Source organism: Silurus meridionalis, chromosome 13 (assembly GCF_014805685.1).
Source record: "Silurus meridionalis isolate SWU-2019-XX chromosome 13, ASM1480568v1, whole genome shotgun sequence".
In the NCBI taxonomy this organism is placed as follows: Eukaryota; Metazoa; Chordata; class Actinopteri; order Siluriformes; family Siluridae; genus Silurus; species Silurus meridionalis.
The window spans coordinates 12,137,213-12,163,060 of NC_060896.1; the positions used below are offsets into that span (position 1 = coordinate 12,137,213).

General features: G+C 40.2%; 1 protein-coding gene across 1 annotated transcript; it reads left to right on the forward strand.

Moving 5' to 3' along the window:
• Nucleotides 1–338: 338 nt before the first annotated feature.
• Nucleotides 339–24,838, forward strand: nup93 (nucleoporin 93). The gene is made up of 22 exons (XM_046864531.1): nucleotides 339–473; nucleotides 1,357–1,545; nucleotides 4,577–4,694; nucleotides 12,811–12,873; nucleotides 14,012–14,140; nucleotides 16,758–16,832; nucleotides 17,447–17,539; nucleotides 17,687–17,826; nucleotides 18,198–18,330; nucleotides 18,531–18,688; nucleotides 18,802–18,967; nucleotides 19,462–19,555; nucleotides 20,935–21,126; nucleotides 21,667–21,793; nucleotides 22,127–22,199; nucleotides 22,291–22,335; nucleotides 22,644–22,760; nucleotides 22,853–22,971; nucleotides 23,476–23,593; nucleotides 23,711–23,794; nucleotides 23,897–24,025; nucleotides 24,567–24,838. Exons 2-22 carry the CDS (start codon nucleotides 1,367–1,369, stop codon nucleotides 24,675–24,677), a joined length of 2,463 nt encoding a protein of 820 aa, XP_046720487.1. The 5' UTR covers nucleotides 339–473; nucleotides 1,357–1,366; the 3' UTR covers nucleotides 24,678–24,838.
• Nucleotides 24,839–25,848: the final 1,010 nt, after the last annotated feature.

Sequence of the window (25,848 nt, forward strand, 5' to 3'; positions counted from 1 at the left end):
CTCAGTGGTTAAGGCTCTGGGTTACTGATTGGAAGGGTGGGGGTTCAAGCCCTGGAATCACCAAGCTGCCACTCTTGGGCCCTTGAGCAAGGCCCTTAACCCTTTGTCCTCCAGGGGCGCTGTATCATGTCTGACCCCAGCTACTGAGCAAACTGTGATATGCGAAGAAATAATTTCACTGTGCTGTAATGTATATTCTATTCTATTCTATTCTATTCTATTCTATTCTATTCTATTCTGTTCTATTGACTACGCCTCTTTCCGAGACCTAGCCTGTAAGCGGTAGGTTTTTAAATAAAGTTATTTTGAAAGTGCAGCCCGCGTGCGGGGACCGGAGACTGAATGAGCCAATCAGCGACGGCGTTTCTCGGAACCCGGGAGTGAAACTGGAGTAATGTAAATGCGCCGCGTCCTGCTATAAACTGTCAAATACAACTACTTTGAGCTTTGATTGCAATTTTGGAACTAAAGCGGTAGGTGAACTGATCCGCCATCAGATTGTGTATAAAATCAGAGTGAGAAATTTGCTCAGGGACGCTGGAGGATTCCTGACTGATATAAAACGTGCTGGACTCCTGCTAGCTAACAGCTTAGCTTGTGTGCTTGTATGCTTGTATGCTTGTGTGCGTGTGCGTGTGCGTGTGTGTGTGTGTGTGAGAGAGAGAGAGAGAGAGAGAGAGATTTCATTTAACGTTTTTCAGTTTTACTTACATATTTTATCCCATCATTCTTCATAAACCCGTTTTTATAACATTCCCAGCAGCCAAGTAATGACGTCTAGTTAACTAGTAATCAACTAGTTAACGTTGTTTATTTAGTTTATTTGTTCATTTAGTTCATTAAAACTGATTGCTGAGTGTAATTTCACCAGGTATTGTCATGTGTGTACACTGTCCTGAGCGTTTAGATTGTGAAATTGTTTTTGAAACAAAAAGTAATCAACTTGGAAGACAAAAAAAATTACAATCCCTTTTTTTTTTTTAATTGAAATTGATCATGTTAAGGTTGGAATAAAATATCCAATCTGCTGCGTTTGTCAGATCTTGTAACAGTTATAGAATACTGATGATATCCGAGAAAAGTGCATAATTCATGTACAAGATTTGTTGCTACTCGTTGCCAAAATAACAAATCGATCCATATGCAGTGTGATAAATATTCCCATTGTACTATTTGCAATAGAGATTAATTTACTATTCAGCTTCAATAATACTTCCACTGATGCCAAAATGTACTAAAATAGTAATGCGTACGATCCCCGCATTTATACGCATTGATTACTGTTACTTAGAGTGTAAAAGAGTGAAAGTATAAATACACATTCTTATAAGCTCAGCTATTGTTTGTGTCTCTCAGGTACTTGGACATGGATGCCGAGGGCTTCGGGGAGTTGCTGCAGCAGGCAGAGCAGCTGGCAGCTGAGACGGAGGCTGTGTCCGAGCTGCCCCACGTCGAACGCAATCTTCAGGAGATCCAGCAGGCTGGAGAGAGGCTTCGCTCTCGCACCCTCACACGCACCTCACAGGACACAGCAGATGTCAAAGCGTGAGTGTGCATCAGTTCAGCACTGAACTTCACTTGGTTATTGTTGTTTGAATGCTGCATGACATTCATTTGACCAATTATAGAATGTTTTTGTGAAAAGTTTTATTTTCTATTTTTGGCCATACGTGTTTGTTCAAGTCTACTAAACAGTTCCACACTCTCGCTACAAGATGTATGCAATCACAGTTAAGATGAGCAACTGTAATATGATGGATATAAATCAAATCAAAAATCAAATCTAATGTTATTTCTCACATACACATACATACAGAGTACGACATGCAGTGAAATGCTTTGTAAGACTGTCCAACATTTAAGCATAAAAAGGAATAGAATTAAGGATAAAAGTATAAACTAAAGATAATATATGTATATACATGAATGAGTATAGCAGATATTGGAAGTACAAATGAAAGTGATTTTGTGATTGTTCTTAAAGTGTCCATGTGCAGTGTGGTGTGATATAAAGTGGCACTGTGCTGTTTAAGTCCAGAGTTAAAGTGTCATAGTACAAAAAAAAGTTGTGCAAAAATGAGTGACGATGGAGAGAGAGGTCCAGTACTAGATCCTGGGTGTTTACTGGTTTAAACTCCGATTGGCCTACGGGAAGAAGCTCCTCCTCATCCTCTCTGTGTTCGCTTTCAAGGAGCAGAAGCGCTTCCACGAACGCAACAAATAAAATAGTCCATTGTTGGGATGGCTGAGGTCCTTCACAATCTTCCTTTTTGTAGTCCAGGTGGCTCATCGTAGTGTGGAGATGAGCAATGGTGTCCTCAGTAGAACAGTTCTGGCGGTAGGTGAACTGTAGAGGATCCGGTGTGTCTGGTAGTGATGCAGTGATGAAGTCTCTTAAAGCACTTCATCACTACTGAGGTCAGGGTTACAGGGCGGTAGTCGTTGAGGCAGGCGGGCTGGGGCTTCTTCGGACAGGAACAATGGTGGACTTTTTGAAGCATGAGAGGACAACAGGCTGTTCCAGAGAGAGGTTGAATATCTCAGTGAACACCGGTGCTGGTTGGTCGGCGCAGGCTTTCAGAACCCGACCTGCGATGCCATCTGGTCCTTCTGCCTTCGTGGTATTCACTCTCCTGATGTCATGCTCTGACATGGTGAACGTTACCACGTGGCTCTCTCAGCGTGCACGCTGAACCCAATTCTTTCATTCATTCATTCATTCTGTTTATTTATTTATGTCATGCTGATATGAAAATGCTTTTTTTTTTCCCAGTGCAATTTTAAAATTCACCAAAACCCTGAGAACTATATTCTGATAAAAAGCATAAATGTTACCCTTTCATTAACCTTTCTGCAGGGTTTTGAATAATCACATACTGAACCTGTTGACTAAAAGACAGAAGGTGGAGCTGGAGGTGGCAGAGATGATGATGATGATGATGATGATGATGTTGAGATTTTCTTTGGGAGTGATGAGGATGCACAGGTTTGGAAATGAGTTTATTAGAGGGACAGCACATGTAGGTCATTTTGAGGACAATTTGGGGGAGGCGAGAATGAGATGGAGGATGGAGCCACCAGGAAGGAGGAAAAGAGGAAGCCGAGGAGGAGGTTTATGGACGTGGTGAGGGAAGACATGCAGGTCGTTGGGTTGAAAGAGGCAGATGTAGAGGACGGGAGGTATGGAGACGGATGATCCACTGTAACAACCCCTAACAGGAGAAGCCGAAAGAAGAGGAAGAAGATACTCTCTGAACCTGGCCAATTGTTCCTCGATGCTATTTTTAGTTTAAACTGAAAAGAAATAGAAAGTAACAGGTTGCAGAAAACACATAGAAAGCACCTGATGCCTTGACTGATTTTACTTTTGTCCCAGATTGCTACAAAGCTTTGTTTTGATAGCTTTGAAATATTGTGAGAATCATCTAGTCTTACATTAGCCAGCAATGCGTTAACACCTCAGGGACTTCCAGGTGTAAATTTAGCCAACCATATTTTGTGGGAAACAAACCAACCAAGTGACAGAAATAACTTTAAGATGCAAGTTTAATAAAAAGTAGGCTTGGTGTAGCCCAAATTGTTTACCAAGGATCTTGTTTTAATTATAACCGTTTAAAGTTAATGCAGTTGACCAACCGACTTTAACACTGTTTTATGTATCATTTACTGTAGCGTTTTCTGTCAGACAACACAAGCAACACATCAGTAATATTTGGGGAAGGCATTTCCTAGATTGGTTTTATTCGATTTTTTATAGGCTTTATTAGCTTTGTATTCATATTAAAAGTGTTTATTGAGGCCATTCTGGACCAAGATGATGATTATTATTCATAAAGGAGACATTTTTGGAACCCTTTTGGCCTTAAAGACGCATCTGCATGCAAATTATATTTATTACTTATATCAATTTTCTTTTTCCCCCCCTCTCTTTATTAGATATCAAAGGTGCTGTTTAACAGGTGTATTAGCTATTACCCACAGGAAAAAAAATTCAAAACTTTGCATTTTGCCGTGTTTGCCGTGTTTTGTTATGGAGGAATGCACAGTGCATGTAGGGGGTGTGGCCTCAGTAGCCCTGCAGTACGTGTGCTGTGTGCATGTGATGAATATGCAGGGTAGAAATTCAACTGAAATTGCATTCAATATACTGGTAGTTATTTTAAGCATTATCCTGCAAGACTACATTTAAGTTTCATGTTATTGGCCAATTCCTAGTTTATTCCCATTAATTCCCATGGAAAGTTAAAATTCTTGAAAACTCCTGAATTTGACCTGAATTAAACCTGATTGTTCTGCTCTCACACGTGGACTCGTGGGTTTGTCACTGACATTATGTGGAGTTTGAAGAGTAAATGTGAACGGAAACCTTAAGGGGCACCTGAATATTTCAGGATTACTGCATATCTTGTGATTTCAGGTAAGGGACTAATGAAAACCAAAAAGCATAATGATCGATACACATGTTCTGATATATCTAATGTACAACCATTCAACTCCCATTAATGACTTCAGCATGGAATGGAATCTAGTTTTAGTAAGTGTACCTGTAATATCTTTGTTTTTCCTCCCTCACCAGCTCGATTCTTCTGGGCTCCAGAGGTCTAGACATCTTTCACATTTCCCAGCGCCTGGAGAGTTTGAGTGCTGCAACGACCTTTGAGCCACTGGAACCAGTGAAAGATGCAGACATTCAGGTAAGGCATATGTGAGGTATTGATGTATTGCAAAATGTACAGAGTCTATTTCTTAAGTAAATGTAGTTTTGAGAGTTTGATTGGACATCAGAGAATTCTATGGAAAAAATGAATAAGATGTTCATTCATAAGTGTAAGTTTGTCCCCTGTATATAATAATAATTGTGCAATATTGTTGAATAGTGTTATTAAATGCAGTCCATTACAGAACTGCAGAATTCTTCCTAATACAGACATCTGTATCACATTCTATTTATTTTAAAAGGCTGCTATTGCTCCTGGCAAAGAGAAAAACACATTGCTTCTGGACTGGGTTGGGAAGTGTCATGTGCATAGCTGCCAATTACCTTTATCATTCACAGCCTTGTGTTTATCACTGAATATCTGTAAAATAGTTGTTGGGAGGAAAATGTATTGGGAGAGACATAAGGTTAATGGACCAATATTCTCAAAATGAATTGTGGAGAAAACATAATTGTACTGAAGTTAACCACTAGATGGCGTCAAAGAGTTTGTGTTAGTTGGTCTCGTTCATGGGTTGAAGGGACCGGCAAATGATTTGACTGTCACACAATTGTTACTAAATCTAATCAAATGTATGGTGTATTGTGTGTTTAACAAATCAGAATTGTAACAGTGAATTCGCTGCAGTTCAAGAGGACTAAAAAATTTTTGAGCATGCATGCAATTGCAGTGTTTTATTTAAGGGACAATCTACAGCTAGGTGTGTTTTGCACGAACTGAATGCAAAACATGCTAGTTAGCTAATGTGAATCGGAGGGTGGTTGTCTCAGCGGAGTGCACTATAATCTTGTAACTGACACAGGCATGGATTATCCTGCGTAGGCCATGGTCATTAAACGGTATTCAGAAGGTAAAGCTGTCATTGATCAAAAAACTGAATAGATTAACACAATGGTTATGTGAGTTCTGCTATTATAAATCATATATAACATAGTGCACAAGAATAAAATAAGTTAAAATTATTACATTTAGTAAAGACTGCATGTTTGTCAGTCCGTCTGTGCCATGTCGCTACTCTAATAATAAAGCTTTTGGTGTTAATTCTTTGTTCTTCGTTATTTCTTATTTTAATGTCCCCTCCAGTCAGTCAAATTCCTCTTATGCCTTGGCCATTTTATCAAAATCATCATATTTTTATTATATACTTCATGACACTAATGAATCACCTGTTTAGCTCAGTAATGAGGATCTGTTTATAATAGCTGCCTCTCATTGTATGGCACTGGGACTGTGTGTTACTATGGTACAGTTGTTAATAAGGGAGTGCATTCATTTAGAAGCTCTACATTCAACACTTTGGACACGCATTTTTTAGCCAATCAGAAGCGACTTGTCAGATTGGCCATGATATAATATGCAATGTTGATCAGTGAAATACTAAGTAGATGCATGTGTCCTTTCTCTGCTCATGTCTCAAGCCTTTGCATTGCTAGTAAATATGCTTGTCCACTGGCTGTGTGTGATTTTTAGCTAGACTTTAATGTGCTGGTTTTTGCTGCTTCTGTTCCAAATAATCCCACACATTTTCTATGGAATTGAGGTCCAGTGATTTTTCAGGTCAGTCACAGTGACTCAGTGTTCCGTCATTCTTCTTGTACAAGTCACACACACAGATTTATCCCTGTACACTCTGCAGTGGTCAGCCTGGTATGTAGGAGTGGTAGAAGTGTCAGTGTTGTGTTAAGATTGACCAGTAACTGACAATTTGTTATTGTTAGTGTGCCAGGTTTAGATTTATTACTCAGTCTATTGCCTCAAAATGTCACACACAATAATTTACATCCATTCTGATCTAAAAATGTTTGTTATTGAATTCTAATCTATGGTGTTAATTCTTTACTTACACTATACAGGCAAAAGAATGTAGACACCTGACTGCAGGATTTGTGTGCACTTTATGCACATTCCATTTCACATAGAGTCTCAATTTGCTGTTATAATAGCCAATGTTTGTGAACAGTTTGTGCTGGAACAGTTTTGAGTCTCCTATTTGAAGAGAGGTGGAAAAAAAATATATTTTATACATTTGTCTGCTTTCAACCTTGTGCTCTGTGATTCAGCAGTTTAGGGAAAAACCACATGTCAGGAGTCTCAGGACCTTTGTCTATATAGTGTATCTTTATCTCAGTGCTCGAGTTACTCAGTGTTATATACTACGTGTGCCCCAGAGGGCGCTATTAGACACAACATTAGGGCGTAGTATTGCTGCCGTGCTGATTTTTCGAGTATGCTGATAGAGAACACGAGAGACTTAATAATGGGTAAATCTTTATACTAATAACATAATCACATGTAATTGGTGTATATTTCTGAAACCAGTAGTGCTTTTTACCACAATGTAAAATAAGAGCCTTTCCTTTCGAGTCTGACACTTGAATAATATGACAGATGGATGGATAATTTTGCTGTCGTATATGCGTAGATGCATTATGTCTCCTCGGTTTCGACTTCTAGATTTGCTTTTCAGATTCATGCGAGGCTATATATATATATATATATATATATATATATATATATATATATATATATATATATATATATATATATATATATATATAATATAATATACACATATATAATATAATATACACACGAGTTTAGATATTCGGCCCACTACTTGGAAACTGAGTCATGGAATGAAATGACACAATGGTGATCGAACAGATAGCATGAAATCATCAGGCTGAGATTTTGGTCACAGACATCATAAACATGAAGAGTTCGAGGAAATTGCATATTTATTCATGAAGCTTGGATGTCCGGATTACTCAAAGGGAGCTTAAGAGAAGTTACGTAGGTGACATCCAGCATCGTCTGACCAGTGCTTTACTCCCCAAAAAAAAATCATTGAAAAGTTTTAATTCGATGGGCAGTTGTGTAAGCATTTCACTCTAGACCCACTAGACCATTCTGGCAACTGCCATGGTTTGCTGCTTCACGAATGCCGTTTTAATTTATCTCTTTTGTTTCAGTATGTCGCTAATAAATTATTTCAGCGGCTACTGGGTGGATTCGCAATGCAAGATCGTTGTATGGTGAAACAGGCTGCTTCCTGTACATATGACGATAAAATCTTGAATCTAGCCAGCTGGTGTTAGCTAGTTACCCAGCATTCCATTCATTTTTTTTATAACCCTGCCTTTATATTCAGCTGGCAGAAAGTCCATATCTCTCATAACTCCTTCCCTAGTTATACTCTTATAAAAGTGCAAACTATGTTTACCATCAATTAACTACATTTCTGGTCATTAAGTATTTTGGAAGTACAGCATGTTCCTTTTATTTTTTGTTACTGCCTGGAATAATGTTGTTGGATTCTAGCATTTTTTTTTTTTTTAACAGACTGAGATGCGGTTTGTGTGACTGGGCATTTTGGGAGTTTCTCTTAAAAAGACTGACAGGAGGCCTACGTAAACGCAGACAAGCAAGTCGGCCCTCCCTTTTTTTCCCAGTCAGCCACATTATACACTCCTGGTAATGCCACAGCTTGGCAGTAAAAAACTATTTATCATGTTGTACATATTTTCCACTTGACTAGATCTAATAATAAAAATACTATTGTCTTAAATATGTAATAAAAGGTTTCAGGGGGGAATATGTCAATGCAGCGAGGAAGCGGCCTCTACAGTATGCCTTTTAATGTCCTGCTAACCGCTTGTACCAAGACTCCGAGACTCATTTCCCTCTGTCCCAAAGGATCTTGTCCTACTATTTCTGACAGGATCACAGGCTGTTAGTCATAGACTACACATTCATTGGAAATGTGTTGATTTTTCGCTAAGGGTCATCCTAGGCATGCATTTTTATCGAAGCTGCACGATAGAGACCGGTTTTGTCGACTCATCACATTATCGTATTGATTCCCCCCCCATGTTTTTGTATTACATCCTGAAGGCTTGCTGTGCCCCCTCCCTCATCCCAAGTCTGAATCTCTCTCCCTCTGTTCTTAGCCTAGATATTTCTGTGGTGGGCCTGCCAGAGTGTGCCTCTTACTGGAAGTGCACTTAACATCTGGCAGTAAAGCTTTCTCTCTCATTCACTCTCCCTCACTGTCTTGCTGTCTGTCTGTCTTAGAATTTTATTCCAGGTGGATTGGGGTGTCTTTGATTTACCAGTACTTATCAAGCTTTGATTTGATGCCTCTTTTGGAATGATTGAATCATTTTTAATAGTCATTTGAAAGTCTGTTATCCATGAAATATAACAAATATAACTCTATACAAATGCCATTCTAATGAATAGTGTGTGTGTGTGTGTGTGTGTGTGTGTGTGTGTGTTTGTGTGTATTGGGGGTTTAAGGATGCCAGACATCTGTACAGCTATTGTGTGCTGTGTTTATGTTAAGTTATTGTTCTTTGTGCTGCTTTTTCTAAGGCTGCTGAGCTGCTTGTCTTAAGACAAAGAAAGCATACACTGCTGATAAGGCGTAGCCGGTTATATCTGTGTGTGTGAAAGAGAACAAGTGTGTGTGTGTGTGTGTTCTGGTAAATTCAATGTAAAACTTAATTATTATTTCGAGATGAGAGAAGAGCTGTGGATGAGGCTGGGATCTATATGAATGCAATTATGGAGCTCCTGATACTGTTGAGAGCCAAAGAGGATGTAAGGCCTATAGCGCTTTGCTTTTCTTTCTGAAAGAGATGAGTGGAGGTTGTGCAGCGCGAAGTGAGCACGTAGCAATATACTGAGCGAGGAGTGTATGGAAGGACTTCTCGCTATGGTGTCTAGAAGGCAGAATCGCGAAACGCGTGACTCTTTTCCTGCTCTCCTTATTTCTGCTTCTCTTTCTTTCTGTCTCTGAAGAGCAGCCCCTGTTGTCTGCGTACACACTGTGATAGATGCAGCTGCTCTATCTCGTGAGGGCGAAATAGCTGTACACGCACTCGTCCCTGGCCTGGCCAGCCGCTCCAAAGCCACTGCACTCTTCTCATTAACTAAACATGACTCTTAAGAGGATTATTAGCCCAATTTCTGGACAGGATGTCGGAAGCCATCAGGAGTGGGGAGGGAAAAAAAATCCATTACCATAATTGCGTTGCGCTAAGAGAGAGAGGGAGTTGGAGGAGGGGGAGGGGGGTGTGGAGAAGGAAGGATGCAGAGATATATAAAAAAGGAAGAAATGAGTGAGACTGAAAGAGGAGGATGGCAAGGATGCTGGAGGGGAGAGGGAGGGGTTGATGGGTGATGGAGAGCGGTAGACGGTTCAGGCTGAATTATCACTCCTCCTCACTATCCCCCCTCGTCTATGCGCAGACTTGGTATGGTCCTCCTCCGACAATAAAGCAGCCCACAGGAACCCTGTTCGTGGCACATATCTGGGTTCAGACCAATGGGCCGGCGCAGGGTGGGAAGGTGCTCGTGGCAGACTAGAGTGTGTGCCGGCAGCGAGCGAGGTCAGAAAACGCCCAATAATGGCGTTGACCAACTTCCTGAAGCTAGGGAAGAGGAAAGAATGTGTTTGGTGCAGCCACACACTGCTCCTGGCTATATGCACCTACACTGTCAGACCGAGGCACGGCGTGAGTAAGTATCTCCTACACATCCATCCATACATGCTTGCACACTTGCACGAGTTCTTGACGAGCACATATGATTCCGAATCGAAACACCTGCATCATGGAGATTCCATACCTTTAACCTTGTTTTGTGTAATGATAAGTTTTTAATTGGAATGATTGTAATAACGAGGATGATGATGATGATGATAATGACGAAGGCTATATGGCCACACAGGAAGTGGTGGCATTTGGGTGGGGTTCCTGTCTTGGTCATTGTTTCGAAGTGGTAATGGAAGAAGAGAATGATCTTCCTCATTCAATTAAACGGATAAAGAGCATGATTGCATTGAGGGATTATTTCTCCGACTTTGGTCAAGCCTGTCTGCAAGTCTTTTTGCTGACCAAAAAAAAAAAAGGGAAAAATGTTTTGCTGCATGTGTCACTATGACATTACTTAAATATATAATTTAAAACAGTGGCAGTGTCTATGCAATAGGAAAGACCTGTAGTCTCACTCGTACTATATTTTATTTGTGTGCGTGCATGGTCCAACCTTACCGATTGTTAGAGTTCTAAATGTGTAGCATTGCTAAAATATGGATTATACTGAACGTTCCAAAAAAATCTGTCTTATAGTGGATACTATGTCCTTTTCCCCCCACCTACGTGCAATTCCCTATACGAGTGCATGGCTGTCTGGGTGGGAACTGCTCTCTTTGTGTGCCACACAAAATTCCCTCATCGTCGGATAACGCACTTTTTTTTTGGACAAATGCACAAGCCATACCTGCAGAAATGTCATGGTTAAAATACATCCAGTCCAGTATAACTCATGATACTATCAACATTCATTTTATAAAACCAGCAAGATGAGAATCGAATAAAAATGCAGGGTTTTAGAGTGGATGAAACCAGTTCCTCGATGGAGGACCTTTTATGGACAGCGGGTGGCGCTAGAGTCTCCTGTGGTCTGGTGGAGGACAAGGCCACGATGACTGAGCAAGAAATTCCTGGTTAGAACACAATCTCTTCTTTTCGGATTGAACGATTTGAGTATTGTACCCTCTGTTAACCATGTAAGCTCTACCCCTAGCCATCTCATGGAGCTCCACTTCTCTGTATCCCAGGTCACAGTAAATCCGAACTAATTTGCAGCTGTCAATCAAAGGTGTGGTTGAGTTGGGGGGTATTTGGGTAGAGTGGAGTAAAGAAGTCAGGGGGTGGTGAGGGGGCAGGGTGAGATAGCTTTCTGAAGAGTCAGAGGATGGAGAATGAATAGAGGAGTTCATACAGGCATCAGTGAGGTCAGTGGGGGGAAAAAAAAAGAACTGTGTAAGGGAAGTACTTCTGTTAGAGCCAAGAATACGATAAAGGAAGCGATTAAAGAGGGGTGTGGTTTTATGTGAGAACATTACTCCCTGGTATGACCGAGTGAGACATCATGATTTTATAGGTAGTATCTTGTACTAAAAGCCTCAAGCAAGATCAAAATGTAGTAGGCATTGACAGGCTTTTTGGAGGTTTCCACCGCCACACGGTGTCGCTGTATTTGAAGCGCTCCAGCCCCACCCAGTTGCATTCTGATGCTCTTTCTCGTAACCTCCGAGCTGACCACTGCCAACTTCCCTTCAGATATGTATACTTTGCTACCCCAACCCCCCACAGTGCATGTGTGTGCTGCAGATGGCTGTTTGGTGCCAGTGTGCGGCGCCGCACTGAGAGCGACTGTGCTCGCTTCGTCTGTGAAGTGTCCTTTCCTGTCTTCAGTAACAGGGATTCTCTGAGCCAACAAGGGTTCAGTGTCTGCACCAGGGGATTCACTGAATTCATTTCCCATAAAGATGCATGGATTTCCTGACATATCTTTGCAGTTGAGTTTCACAGATCTTCCTGTACTACAATATCATTGGGTCTCTTTGACATAGCTTGCAGAAAAGGCTAAATAATTCCGCTCATTACTCTGAGTCCTTTCTGTACTCTTGACTCTAAGCTATTAATAAAGTAATAGAGCTCTGTTGATTGATATGATTACGATCATTCTGCGCTTGAGAAAAAGCGTTTTGCGTTACAAGACACGTGCACGTAATGATCTTTATCGCGTTTATCAGAGCAGATGGAATTGGTGTGCAGGTTGCGAAAAAAAAAATGGTCACGTCTCTAATCAAGCTTTGCGCTAATGCTCTTGCAAATCTCAATTAGACACGCCGTGGGTGGCTCGTCATACACGGACGCGTTCAAAAGCAGGTTGTTGCACTTCCAGAACCTTCTAGGCTGAAACTCGTAAGCTCTCGTGATTCGACCGATGCTAGTATGGCGCCACCATGTTGGACCGATGGAATTACATTATGGTAAATTATAGGGTCAATTCCAAGTATTTTTTTTTCTTTCAACAAACACTGATTTTGATAACTATGCCAATTCTTTGTCTTTGACCTCGCCGCGCCTCGGAACGTGTAGATAATCAAGGAAGGAGAGAGCGAGAGACAAAGAGACAGGGCGTGTTCTCTGAAAGCTGAGAGGGGAAAAGTAGGTTGCAGCACATTTAACCTCCAGGCCGTGCCTTTTTTTTTAAATTATTTTTTTCTTCTTCCCAGGGCTTTTTGAAAAATGAGAGAGACAATGCACTGCTGTCTGCGATCGAGGAGTCTCGCCGCAGGGTAAGGCTCCACTTCACTCCGCTTCAGTCAGTTTTTAGAGCTACACATGTATTCCTAATCTATATTTCCTTTTTGTTTGCATTTATAATGGCTGTTCTTTCCTCTTCACACAACAAAAAAAAAAAAACGGTTCGGCACCAATCAGTTGCAGAATCATGCTCACTTTAATCTTGAGAAGACGATGTCATAGCTGGACTTTTTTTTACCCGTGATAACTTCTCCTGCAGCTATCAGTGGGGTAAAAATAGGAGGCACCCGCCAGCCATTATCCCTCACTCAATCAGAGGGTCAATATCGCCTCCATCTCTCCACTTAATCTATTAAACCCTCTGAACAGGAAGGCTGTGTTACTTTTCTGTAATAGAGAATCATTTGGTAAAAAGGAAAAAAACGTCAAAGTGGATTTGCCACAAGCAAGAAGTAACGTCAACATTCTGTCTTACACGTTTTAACAATAAAAGCTCAAGCGTGTTCTGGGTTCACACTGATACAGGACTGGATTTTGGATAAATCCTGCAGCATAAAACCTCCATTCTTCTGCACGTTTGAAGCTCTAGAGCATTTCCACCAAACTTGGTGATAACATGTCACCTTGCAGAACACCCCCCCACCCCTCACACACACACACACACACACACACACATCCACCCCCCACACACTCTGTTCCATAAAAGATTTTCTTTGCAGTTCAGAAGCCGTTTAATTAGAGCACTCGCAATTACCACACTTCGGTCCTTCGAGATTGCGTGAAATAGACAAAAAGGGTCTATTCAATCAGGGAGTGTGCTAAATCTGTAGCAGGCGTGAAGGCAGACCCAGTTCATGGCACACTTCCATTAGGCAGGTGAGCACATTGCTGAGCGTTCTCAGTTTCTCATTCTCTGCCCTGAATAGAGAAGCAAACAGCGATCGTTTGCAAGGCCATCGCTGCTGGTATTTAGTGCACTGTAAACACACACAGGTCCAGGCTGCTCCCATCTACCGTTGCCAGCTATTTTTATTGCACCTCATGGTGCTTAACCTATTTATTCAATAGTGCTTTTTAGTGTTTCTTATTCTTCACCTCCTTCACTCGTGTTCTCCATCTTTCTCTCTTGTTCTCCATCTCTCGCTCGCTCTCTCTCTCTTTTTTTCTTAGACTTTCCTGCTGGCGGAGGAATATCATCGTGAGTCCATGTTGGTGCAGTGGGAACAGGTGAAGCAGAGAGTGCTGCACACCCTGCTGGGAGCAGGCGAGGATGCACTGGACTTCAGCCAGGATGTAGAGGTCTATAAACACACACACACACACACACACGCACCACAATCACACACAGTCATTGGTCAAATGTTCATTTTAGACTGCATGTAGTGTTTGCACCCCCTGGTACTGTAGCTGTAATCAAATCTGCGAGAAATAGGCTTCCTTTAAAAGTCTATACAGACACGACTAGGTATTACCTTATATAAGGACAAAAGTTTACGGGCACCTGACCATCAGCCCAACGTGAGCTTGTCGAACGTTTCATTTCAGATTATTTGCTGTTACCTCAATTGTTCTTGGAGGATATTCGCCACTAGATTTTGAAATGTGGTTGTGAGGATTTACTCATTCAACCACAAGAGCATTAGTGATTTGGGCTATTTCTCAGGTCTCTGTGTGAATCACTTAAGTCCTTTAAATCCAACTTTTACAAACTATGAATTTATAGACCTCTTTTTGTGCACAGGGGCATTGTCATAGTCAACAATTTGTGGAAGAACCACATATAGGTGTGATTATCATGTGTCTACATACAGTACATTTGACTAGAGAGTGTATATTCACAGCCTTCTGGCATGTGTGGCCTGGATTCTTTCGGGTGTGGGCGGGAGTGGGATTAAAATAACCCACGCACACCTCTTGTTGGATTTCTACTGTGTCTCGAAGTGAATGTGTGAAGTAAAGAACAGTTAAATTCTAATGTATAAAACTTACAGTTTGACTGGTAGTCATGTTTTTATGGGGGAAAAAAAAAATTAAAGAATTATGTCTTCGGTCAGACGTTCAATTTAATTTTAATGATACTTTTCCTAACTTTGTTGGTTAGACGATTCTGTTTTTAGGAAATATTCTAAATAAATGTATGTATTTAAATAGTAAATAATTTTCTTATCTGTCACTGTTTTGAATTGTATAATAATATTGATTATATGAATCCTCACAACATATACAGTGAAAAAGACCCTATTTGGGATTTGACCGTGTGTTGGAGGCTCGAATTCGGGAGAGAAAAGAAGAATGCTTGAAGAATAGATTTCAGGTCATCAGGGAAAAATGCGAAGACAAGATGAAACAAAAGCAGCACGATTTTTTTTTTCTCGCTCCTGTAGTTTGTGTTGCAGAGTGTAGCGATGCTGTAAGAATGTTTTCTGAACTTTTAAGTGTCCAGTTGTGGTATCATTAAAATGAAAGGGTGAATTTTTTTAAATCATTTGGCAGCCTCTATACCTCCTGTTTAAATAATTGGAGAAAAGCTACAAATGTGGTGTGTGTGCATGTATTCACAATTATGAATTTAAGCATAAAAATGATGTCCCGCAGACCTAGAATTGGACAGGAACTATTATAACGATGATATGGCAGATTTCTGGCCATTGCAGTACTCTTTGTTATAACGACAACGTTATTTATACACACATACAGCGTGATCGCATTTTGGGTGTGTCCAAAGCACAAGCTTGGGTAATTTGATCCCTTACTGGCTTTGCTCTTCTGTACATCATAGCTGTTAAAAGGAAGCATTTTGTCAGTTAGCACAGTATCAGGAATGAAGCTATCAGGAACGGTTTAAGGCGCCCTTCGAAAGCAGCGTACATGACCGTGTTGCTAAAACTTGCGCCAAATGGAACAAATAGCAAAATAGTAGCATACAACAGCTATCATTGGTCAGAAATCAAATGTCAAATGATAAAAAAAGACCAATAATTTGAATATAATTGCAAATAATTAAATAATGTTAAATGGTTTGATAAGCAGCTCGTACATTATGAGATTTGTAAGATACTACAGGATACATGTGTGGCGTCTGCAAAAACCTGCCAGAGTTAAGAATCTCAGAAGGCAGCATTCAGTGCAGGCGTTTGATTTGGACGTGCTGCATGTGAATGCGGCATATTTGATGTTTGGGGCACGCCCTTAGATTCTTAAAATGGCTGCCATTAGGGATTAAAAAAAACCGGACAAAATATTCTCTCAATTTCCCTTCGGCTTTGACCTGCATAAATTCTGGCCTGCATTATTAATGTTTGTTAAACCATGTCATTTTAAATTTCCATTACAATACACACGCACATATCTCTCTACCATACCATTCAAGATCTTGCCCTGTTTCATTGTCCTTTGAGGCCATTTGTGTTTGTGTTTTTCTACCACTTTAATTATTAATTAACAGTTAAATTTTCCATGTATGGCCTGCTGTTCACTTCCTGTGCTGGGAGCATCCCCCCGATGCTCTCAGTCTGTTCCTTCTTAAACAATACACTTCTTGTATAATCCTTTTATACTCGTGGATGCGTGATTCATCCAGACAAATTGTCCCTCTTTGGAAGAAATAAATTCTTGTTTGGCCCCGAGGCATATTTTTGTGCGCGCACGAGCGCTGTTGAAAGATGTGCGCTCAAGCATGGGTTATGTTCACCACAGTGGATTTCATGCTGCATTGATCATTGTATTTACATGAAAACATATTAGAGAGTGAGAGAATGCAGATCCTGCACTTCTCATCTTTTTTTACACGAGTACATGCACAACCTCAAATACGCACCACTTTAGTGTTTTATCTCTATCCTGCACGTCTACATTTGAACATAAGAAATAGACCTCTCAATTTTTTGTTTTTTTTGTTCTTATTTCCTCCACACAGCCGAGTTTTATAAGTGAAGTGGGAGCTCCAGGACGCAGCTCTCTGGACAGTGTGGAGGTGGCTTATGGGCGACAGGTGAATGCACTGCATATGCATGACATTTACATGTGTTTATTCATATTACAGGTTTATATTATTGCACTCATTCTAATATAGTTCGATAGTAAAGACTTAATGGCTGGAAGCTCTATTTAAACAGATTAAAAGCACAAGCGATACCTCCTTGTTTTTTTTTTTTTAACCACCTGGCTGGAATTTCCACCGAACTGTACATTTAAATCGTACATTGAGACGTTAAATTAATTGTCCATGTAAGCTCTCCTCCTCTGTCCGGCACAATCAGGTCATGTAATGCAAGCCCAGCATGCTGATTGATCCAAAAGATTGATCGGCTGGCTAGGGGTATTGTGGGTAATCTACCTTTAGGCAATATCTCTTTCTCTCCCTGCCTCTCAGTTTTCCGTCTCATCAGTTTTTTGGCCACTTTATTTCCTGCAGTCACCATGTGCCGCCATATCGCCTGCGGAGTCCTGTTCCTCATCTTCGTCCTCTTTTTTGACGACCTTCTGAACATTTTCATTATTTTCAGCCTGTTTTTAATCTTCCATTACTTTACTGCGAGGTCCTAGCCCAAATTGGCATGCGGCCGCCCAGGAGTATGTGTGTGAGCTCTTTCCTCTTTCCCTCAGATCTACATTTTCAACGAGAAGATTGTAAACGGACACGTTCAGCCCAATCTGGGGGACTTGTGTGCATCGGTAGCTGATAGTCTGGATGATAAGGTGAGTGGCAATAATAAATAACTTTTGGTGTTTTATTTGATTGATTTCATATGTTCCTTCCCGATGATTAATTTAATATAAAACTGCATTTTTATTTTTGTCCGATTGTTTGTGTGTGTGTGTGTGTGTGTGTGTGTGTGTGTGTAGAACGTATCTGACATGTGGCTGATGGTGAAGCAGATGACAGATGTGCTCCTTGTGCCAGCCAAAGACACCCTGAAGAGTCGTGTCTCTGTGGAGATGCAGATGGCTTTTGTCCGCCAGGCCCTGGCTTTCCTGGAGAACAGGTTAGAGAGCAGAGAAGACGAGAACAAAGCAGTACAATTTGCAGTGGGTGGGGGAGTCGGTGGTAATTACACTTGTGGATTTTTATAAAGTTGGGGAAGATTAATAATAATACTAGTGTTGCATAGTGTTTCAAGGGGAAGGGGTTGATGTTGGGTTTCTGAATGGAAGGTTGTGAGTTCAAATCCTAGCAACACAAAGCTGCCACTGCTTTTTATTTTGCCTTATTAGAGAGCAGTGATGCTCATTATGGGTATACAGTATTTATTTATTTATTGTATTTTTTAAAAAAGAAATATAACTGCTCTAAACCTTTCAATATGTTATGCTAAGATAAATCGTATCTCTTATACTTGTGACCTCTTTTTCACAGCTATAAGAATTACACCATGGTGACCGTATTCGGGAACCTGCACCAAGCTCAGTTAGGCGGAGTACCTGGTACTTTTCAGCTTGTGCACAGCTTTCTCAACATTAAACTTCCTGGTCCACTTCCAGGAATGCAGGTACTGCACCATCGCAGCAGCACCAAACTCTACCTAATACACTAGGGCTTGCGTGTGCATGTTGTAGATAACAAAGTGACCGATTCTTTCCTCAGCATGAGCAAATAAGCTTCTTAGTACAGACGCAATTGTGTAAAATGCGAAAGCTAATGCAAGAAGACCGAAAGACAAGTTTCCTGTGTGTGTTTGTGTGGGAGCAGGATGGTGAGGTGGAGGGCCACCCGGTGTGGGCTCTGATCTATTACTGCCTGCGATGTGGAGACTTAGCTGCAGCAATGCATGTGGTGAACCGAGCTCAGCACCAGCTCGGAGAATTTAAGACCTGGTTCCAGGAGTATATGAACAGCCCTGACCGCCGGTGAGATCTCCAAGAAACACGGCATAGTTTAAACACAGTGTCACTGTCCTTTTCCTGTGTATTTACCATAATAAGCGCATAAAATTAACACACATTGTCTGATGCTTGATCAGCCTGGCACCAGCCACGGAGAATAAAGTACGACTGCATTACCGGCGTGTGTTACGCAACAGCGCTGATCCATACAAGCGCGCTGTCTACTGTCTCATCGGCAAGTGTGACATCGCTGACAACCACGGGGAGGTGGCTGATAAAACCGAAGATTATCTGTGGCTCAAGGTAAAACTCTGACTTTTTGTCTGGTATAGCATTTTACTATAGCTCTGTACAGATTCAGAAGTGCTATCTTCAAGGAGGCTTTATTGTCACACCATACAGATGTAGTGTTAGCAGAAAGATATATAGTTCCCACACAGGCATGGGGCCACAGTAAAAACTTTCTCAGAAACGAGAAGACAGTAAGATGGCAAATGGAGTAAATAGAGACAATCTTCTATACATTCAACATGAAATAATACAAAATCAAACTCTATTGTTCAGTAGTACTAATGTTGGAAACAGCTTCCATAAATCTATTTTTACTTAATTTCTCATTTATTTTAATTCCTTTTTTTTTTTTTTGCTTTAGCTTTTAATAAAAAAAAAAAATTAATGTATTAAATAATTTCTATATTATGTAATTAATGGAATTTGAATTTGTTAATAATGTTAATAATATTAATAAATATGAAACGATTGTAAATGTTAAACAGTGTTTCTTCTCTGTCCTGTAGCTGAACCAGGTGTGTTTTGATGAAGACGGAAGCAGCGCTCCACAGGACAGACTCACTTTGGCCCAGTTACAAAAGCAACTCCTGGAGGACTACGGTGAGATGCAGGCCCACAATTCAGCTTCCCCAGATTTCCATCATACCGTAATTTATCATGTGCATTTCCATAATTCTTCAGGCAAACCGAGTTCATAAAGCACTCTCTAAACATTAGCCACTAGGGTCAAAACAAGGCATGGAGGCAATACATCACCGGCTGATGCTTTGATTCACACCCTTCTACAGGAAGCGATGGAGAAGGAAATTTATTCTCCAGCAGTTAGCCTGTCCTAGATAAGCTCACTCTCTTCTCTTTTGACTTAAAACTTCCGCTCTCTGCATTTTAAAAGGCACTGCACCATATTTCCCCCCACCTGCCTGATGAGTCAAGCTTATCTCTCACGATGCCCCACCACTAGGCCGCATTAAACACTTGTGCCGATAAGGGCCGCTCCAGTTCCAGCTGCAGCTCTTTTCACTGCTCTTTTTATAAACGGCAGCGCAAAACGCAGCCTCAATGAGCAGGGATTATTTCAGTTCATGCAAAAGGAAACAAGCCTCTTTAAGAGCTTTATAGCCATGGAGGATTTTTGTGAAACTTATTACTATTGCTTTAAGAAACACTTATATTAATATAAGTTGCACCTGCTCATCTTGTTGGATTTGCATATATGCATTTGTGTGTGTGTGTGTGTGTGTGTGTGTGTGTATATTAGGGCTGTCAAAATAACTAAAATGTAAACATTATTCAATGCAGCACACATTTCTGTTTAACCATTTTTATTAATAAAATAAATATATATAAAAGAGGCACAATGAAAACATTTAAGGCAACACACCTTTATTCAACGTCCTTTCATTATTTAGATATTTTTAAAAAACTCCACTGAAAACACATTTTTTATCTGTAAACATTTGTTTTACTGATGCCTAAAGTCTCAAATCAGCACAAAATCTGTCATGGTGCACACATCCGGCAAAGAACCCCTGTGGTCGACAAATGCAATGGTTTTGTGGCTTTTTTCCCCCCCCATAATGCCGCAATGAACTTAAATTACTGTATTTTTTTTTTTTTTTTTTTACGTACAGATAAAAGCAATTCATCAGTCGAATTCGTAAAGGGTCTACTTTTATTTGTATACACTCATAATAAAACTATGCTTTTGAAAAAATAAAGAAAACAGACAGTGTGCGCTCTCTGCCGTCTCCATCATCTCTCTTCACAGACCTGAATCTCTACTTGCCTCGAAGATATAATAAATATATGTATAGAAAGCTTGAAATGTCTTTTGAATAAACCAATTCACAAACAAATATTCTCTGATTATGTAATCCGTATGAAAGTTAGAAGAGGTACAGTTTCAATACTGTTTCAAAACTATTCATATTCCAGCAGCATATTGCAGCACTAATTGGTGTTTTTATTCTTCTCCACAGGCGAATCTCATTTCTCAGCCAGTCAGCAGCCGTTCCTTTACTTCCAGGTGCTGTTTCTGACCGCGCAGTTCGAAGCAGCGATAGCGTTCCTCTTCCGTGTGGAGCGTCTGCGCAGTCACGCCGTGCACGTGGCCCTCGCCCTCTACGAACTTAAACTGCTTATCAAATCATCTGGACAGAGCGCACAGCTATGTATGCTGTTGACAAATTTGTGCCAATACTACATTTTAAAGCATTCATAAGTATTATATATTTAAGTAAATTAATAATAATAGTTATCACTTCAATCCATTGATGAATACCATGAAGTGGTTGAGGTGTGGTTTTCCAATCGGACCTTTTTGGGGGACATATTTATAAGAGAAGCAAATGTGTGTGGCTTTATTGTCCGATGAATTACAATGTCTCTTTTTTTTTTATTGAAAAAGGTTTTAAACAAATTTATTTAGATGATTTTTATACATAAAAATTATAATTATTATTATAAATACTTATTAATTATTGATTTTAATGCCATTACAATTTTGTTAGACTTAATAATGGCTGTATTTAAAATAATAGAGCAAAATTATAATATAAAACTGATAAAGGGTATGGGGAAATGGAGTTTTGATTAATGTCTTATTTTATATGATGCTTCATTTTGTAATAAAACTTGTGAGAAAGGTGTGTGTTTCAACGGTAATTGCTGTGATATTAAGTGTTCATCGATGATCTTGTTTCTTCTCCCAGTGAGTCATGAACCAGGAGATCCCCCCATGGTCCGCCGACTCAACTTCATCCGTCTCCTCATGCTCTACACTCGTAAATTTGAGGCCACAGACCCACGAGAGGCTTTGCAGTACTTCTACTTTCTGCGGTATGTGCATCAAACTAAACCTAAACAAGCTTCCATGAACCTGATCCTAGATAAATGTTTAAGCGTTTTCTCCTGAAAAGCAATCGGTTTAACTGGAAGCAGTTTCAGCTTCAGTGTGGGAATTGCTCTTATTCTCTTAGAAGAGATGAATAATTCATGAGGGACTTTGAGTGCATTTAGAATGCTCTCTGACTCTTGATTTTTCCGTGAATAATTAGTTGACACCCCCTAGATGTTTGCAACCTGGCCAAGTATTTCTGCTGACCACCTGTTTGCCCAGTTTATAATCACGTCCCTCCTTGTTGTAACGATTAATGTGTATGTTTTGGGCAGGAATGAAAAAGACAGCCAAGGAGAGAACATGTTCATGCGCTGCGTCAGTGAGCTGGTCATTGAGAGTCGTGAGGTATGGTGTGGCTATGCCTCAGGAATCACAGACAGTTTGTTCTTTATGGCAGCACTTCTCTGAATTCTTAACCTGCCTTTTCTTTTTATAGTTCGACATGCTTCTGGGAAGGCTAGAAAAAGACGGAAGCAGAAAGGTATACCTCTGGGTTCTGTGTTCTGCCTTGTAGCGTTATATAACTTGCAGGGCGCCTAGAACAACACTTTCAGCAATCATGCCTCTATTCAAAGCCTCTCCGTGAGCTTTATTTCAGCACATTGTTTCTCCGGCTCATTCATTATTGTACCCATTCAGCTTCACACAGGCTGTATAATGTCCTATTGTTTCAGCACTCATGAAGTACAATGTTTCATTTGTTCTTTCGGTGGACAACGTATAAAAATACGAGCGTGTGTCCCCGAAATGCCGCCCGTCTCTAAAAAGAGATTGTGTGAATCCTTTCAGCCTGGCGTGATTGACAAGTTTGCTGGAGACACACGAGCCATCATCACCAAAGTGGCCTCAGAGGCTGAGAACAAGGGCCTGTTTGAGGAAGCTGTCAAACTCTATGAGTTAGGCAAGGTTAGTGAAAGAATGACACAGGAATTGCACTTCGATCGGCATGTGTAGAAGAGAAAACTGCATATCCCTTCTTTTTTTTTTCTTCCTGATAGAACCCAGATAAAGTGTTGGAATTAATGAACAAGTTGCTGAGTCCAGTAATTGCCCAGGTCAGCGCACCACAGTCGAACAAAGAGAGACTCAAGAACATGGCGCTGGGAATCGCTGAACGGTACACTTCTCCTCTCAATAAACCTTTAAACCTCTCACACACACTTAAAGGAAAACGCCACCCTAAAAACACATAGGTGTGATGTGCTATTTTGATGGTTGGCCATGTCACAGGGGGACATTGCTAGTTCCGCTACAATAGTGTTTGATAGGAGGAAAAAAACTAAAGAGGAAGTGTTTAGAGATGAACAGACTCTGAAGCCCTGCTGCATTGCTCACCTCAGTTAGAGATGACACAAAGGCTAACTTCCACTGGTACCACTGGCATCAGCAGGTGTTTAATGGTATTGTAAGTAATGTAAAAAAACCTAACCAAAGTAAAAAACAATGGAAAAATCAATGCAAGAAATAAAAATATTTACAAATTAAACATTAACTGGTCTAAAGATTAGAGTCCTCCAAGGTGGATTTTTCCTTTAAGCTTTCTGGAGTTGTTTATTGGATATGTTCGTTATTCTGTAGAGAGGCTTGAGTAGAGGATGCTATAGCGATCTTTTGCCTTTAGGTACCGGACGAACGGTACAGCTGGAGAGAAGTCCGTGGATAGTACGTTTTACTTGCTCCTGGACCTCATGACCTTCTTTGATGAATACCACGCTGGCCATATCGACCGCTCCTACGACGTGAGTTAAGATGGAGTCTGTTTTTTTTTTTTTTCTTTTTTTCTTTCAGAACTGCGTATTGTGCCGTTTATTGTGTTTTGAATGCATTCTCTTGTACTGTGTGTGTGTGTGTGTCAGGTAATAGAGAGGCTAAAGCTGGTTCCTTTGAGCCAAGACCAAGTAGAGGAGAGGGTGGCAGCATTCAGGAACTTCAGTGATGAGGCAAGATTGCTCATTATCCCCACACTCTACTAATCTTTTGCCTGAAATTAAGCTTTTATTTTAATAATGTATCACCTTGACGCTCATTCTCACTTTCTGCAGGTCAGACACAATTTATCCGAAGTGCTTCTTGCCACTATGAACATCCTTTTCACACAATACAAGCGCCTGAAGGGGGCGACAGCGGGAACTCCAGGCAGACAACAGCGTGTACTGGAGGACCGAGACTCGGTGGGGAATTTCATACCAAATAGCCTTAAAGCAACAAGACATTTTTACATCACTTGTTAAACTCTTGTTTTTAACTTTAATCTTGATGACTCTAAAAAATAATATGCATGTTTTAAAAAAAAAACAACAATACCCTTTACATTTAAAAATGTAAAATGTATTGACATTATATTCTAAAATGAAATCTGCATCATCCAAGTCAATCTGTTTTATTTATTGTGGCCTTGGACCACCCAATGTCATCCTACAGAGTGTGTAAGCACAGATTACTAACTGAGTTGATTAGACAAATGTCTGTTTCACCAAGGTGTGTCACTTTGCAAAAAGTGGGAGATTTACTGCATAAGAAAAGACCCTGAGCTAGCAAGTGTTCACACACCTTTAGGGCGGCTATCTATTACTATTCAACATGGGATATTCAGCCTCAGGGATATTTGATGGGTTTTTCCCAGGGCACTTCATATGAATGAAATGCAAGCTGCAAATAAAATGTTACTCTGTTGGTTTTCTATAATGCAGTTTTTCACATTTTCATACACAGATACTGCGCAGCCAGGCCCGAGCACTGATTACTTTTGCTGGGATGATCCCATACCGCATGGCTGGAGACACCAATGCCAGGCTGGTACAGATGGAAGTCTTGATGAACTAGGAGAACGAGAGAGAACTGTGTCCCCACAGTTGCTTTTTCTCATACCCCTTAATCACCCCACCCCCCATGTTTTTTTCATGAATCATACTTTGTTGTATGAATTTATATTTGTATTATTTTTCATCATTTTGAAAAAATAAAAAAAAACCCATTTCAGTTTACTTTGTTTCGGTTCCATTTTCTTTTATCACCTTTTTTCACTTACGTTCTGCTTTTTTAAACTTTTTATGTTTTGTCAATTTTAAATCCATTTGATTCATTTCCAAATTCATTTCAATTATTATTTCAGTGATCTCTCATGCATTTTTTGTTTATTTCATCTATCTATAGTTCTATCTGATAAATAACTGTCCAGATAGCCATAACTGATAGGTTCACACATTTCTTTAGAATATAAGTACTATTGAGACTAATTTCTGAGACCACAAGTGCCAGTTTCCCAGCCAGATTTGTTGATAAGTTTATTGCAAAGTACAAACTGACTTTACTGTTTTTGATCTAAAGAGGAAATGAATATTAACAACGCATGATGTTCTCTTAGCAAACCGAAAGTTATGCAGGAAATGTGTTTTTTTTTGTTCTTAATCTGTTGTCATCCAGATCTGTAGCTACTCTACTGTTCATCACATGACACTTGACGATTGCAATGCAGTATTTAGTCCTATAGCCAAGCCATTATAAGCCATCATCTGTTTAAATTGTCAGTACAAGCATCTAAAAATTCAGAAGACTGAAGCAAGAAGCAGGCGTGTGTATGAGGTGTGTGTGCTGCAGCTGGTGTTGTGAATCAGGCCGATGCCACACGTCCGCGATAACCCGGCTATTTCACAACACCAGGGTGGCCCCATACCGCTACCAACATCATACATCATGACGAAGAGCATAACCTCTGCCAGTTTCATATGGATTCAAGTTTCATCTGTTTTTTAATAAAAGTTTCAATAAAAAAATACGGTAAAATGTTGAAAACTTGCTTTTTTTATTTGGCTTTTGCTGCATCAGTTATTCCTTTTTACTATTGATCTCTTTGTAAAACAAAATGCATTATTGGCTTTACTTAGAAACTGGCCTGCCTTTACAGGTGTTTTAACAACTACGACTACTAAAACATACGTGCTGTAGCAGAATCCTGTGTTAACTGTTTTGAATGGCTAATTATAGAAAATTAATC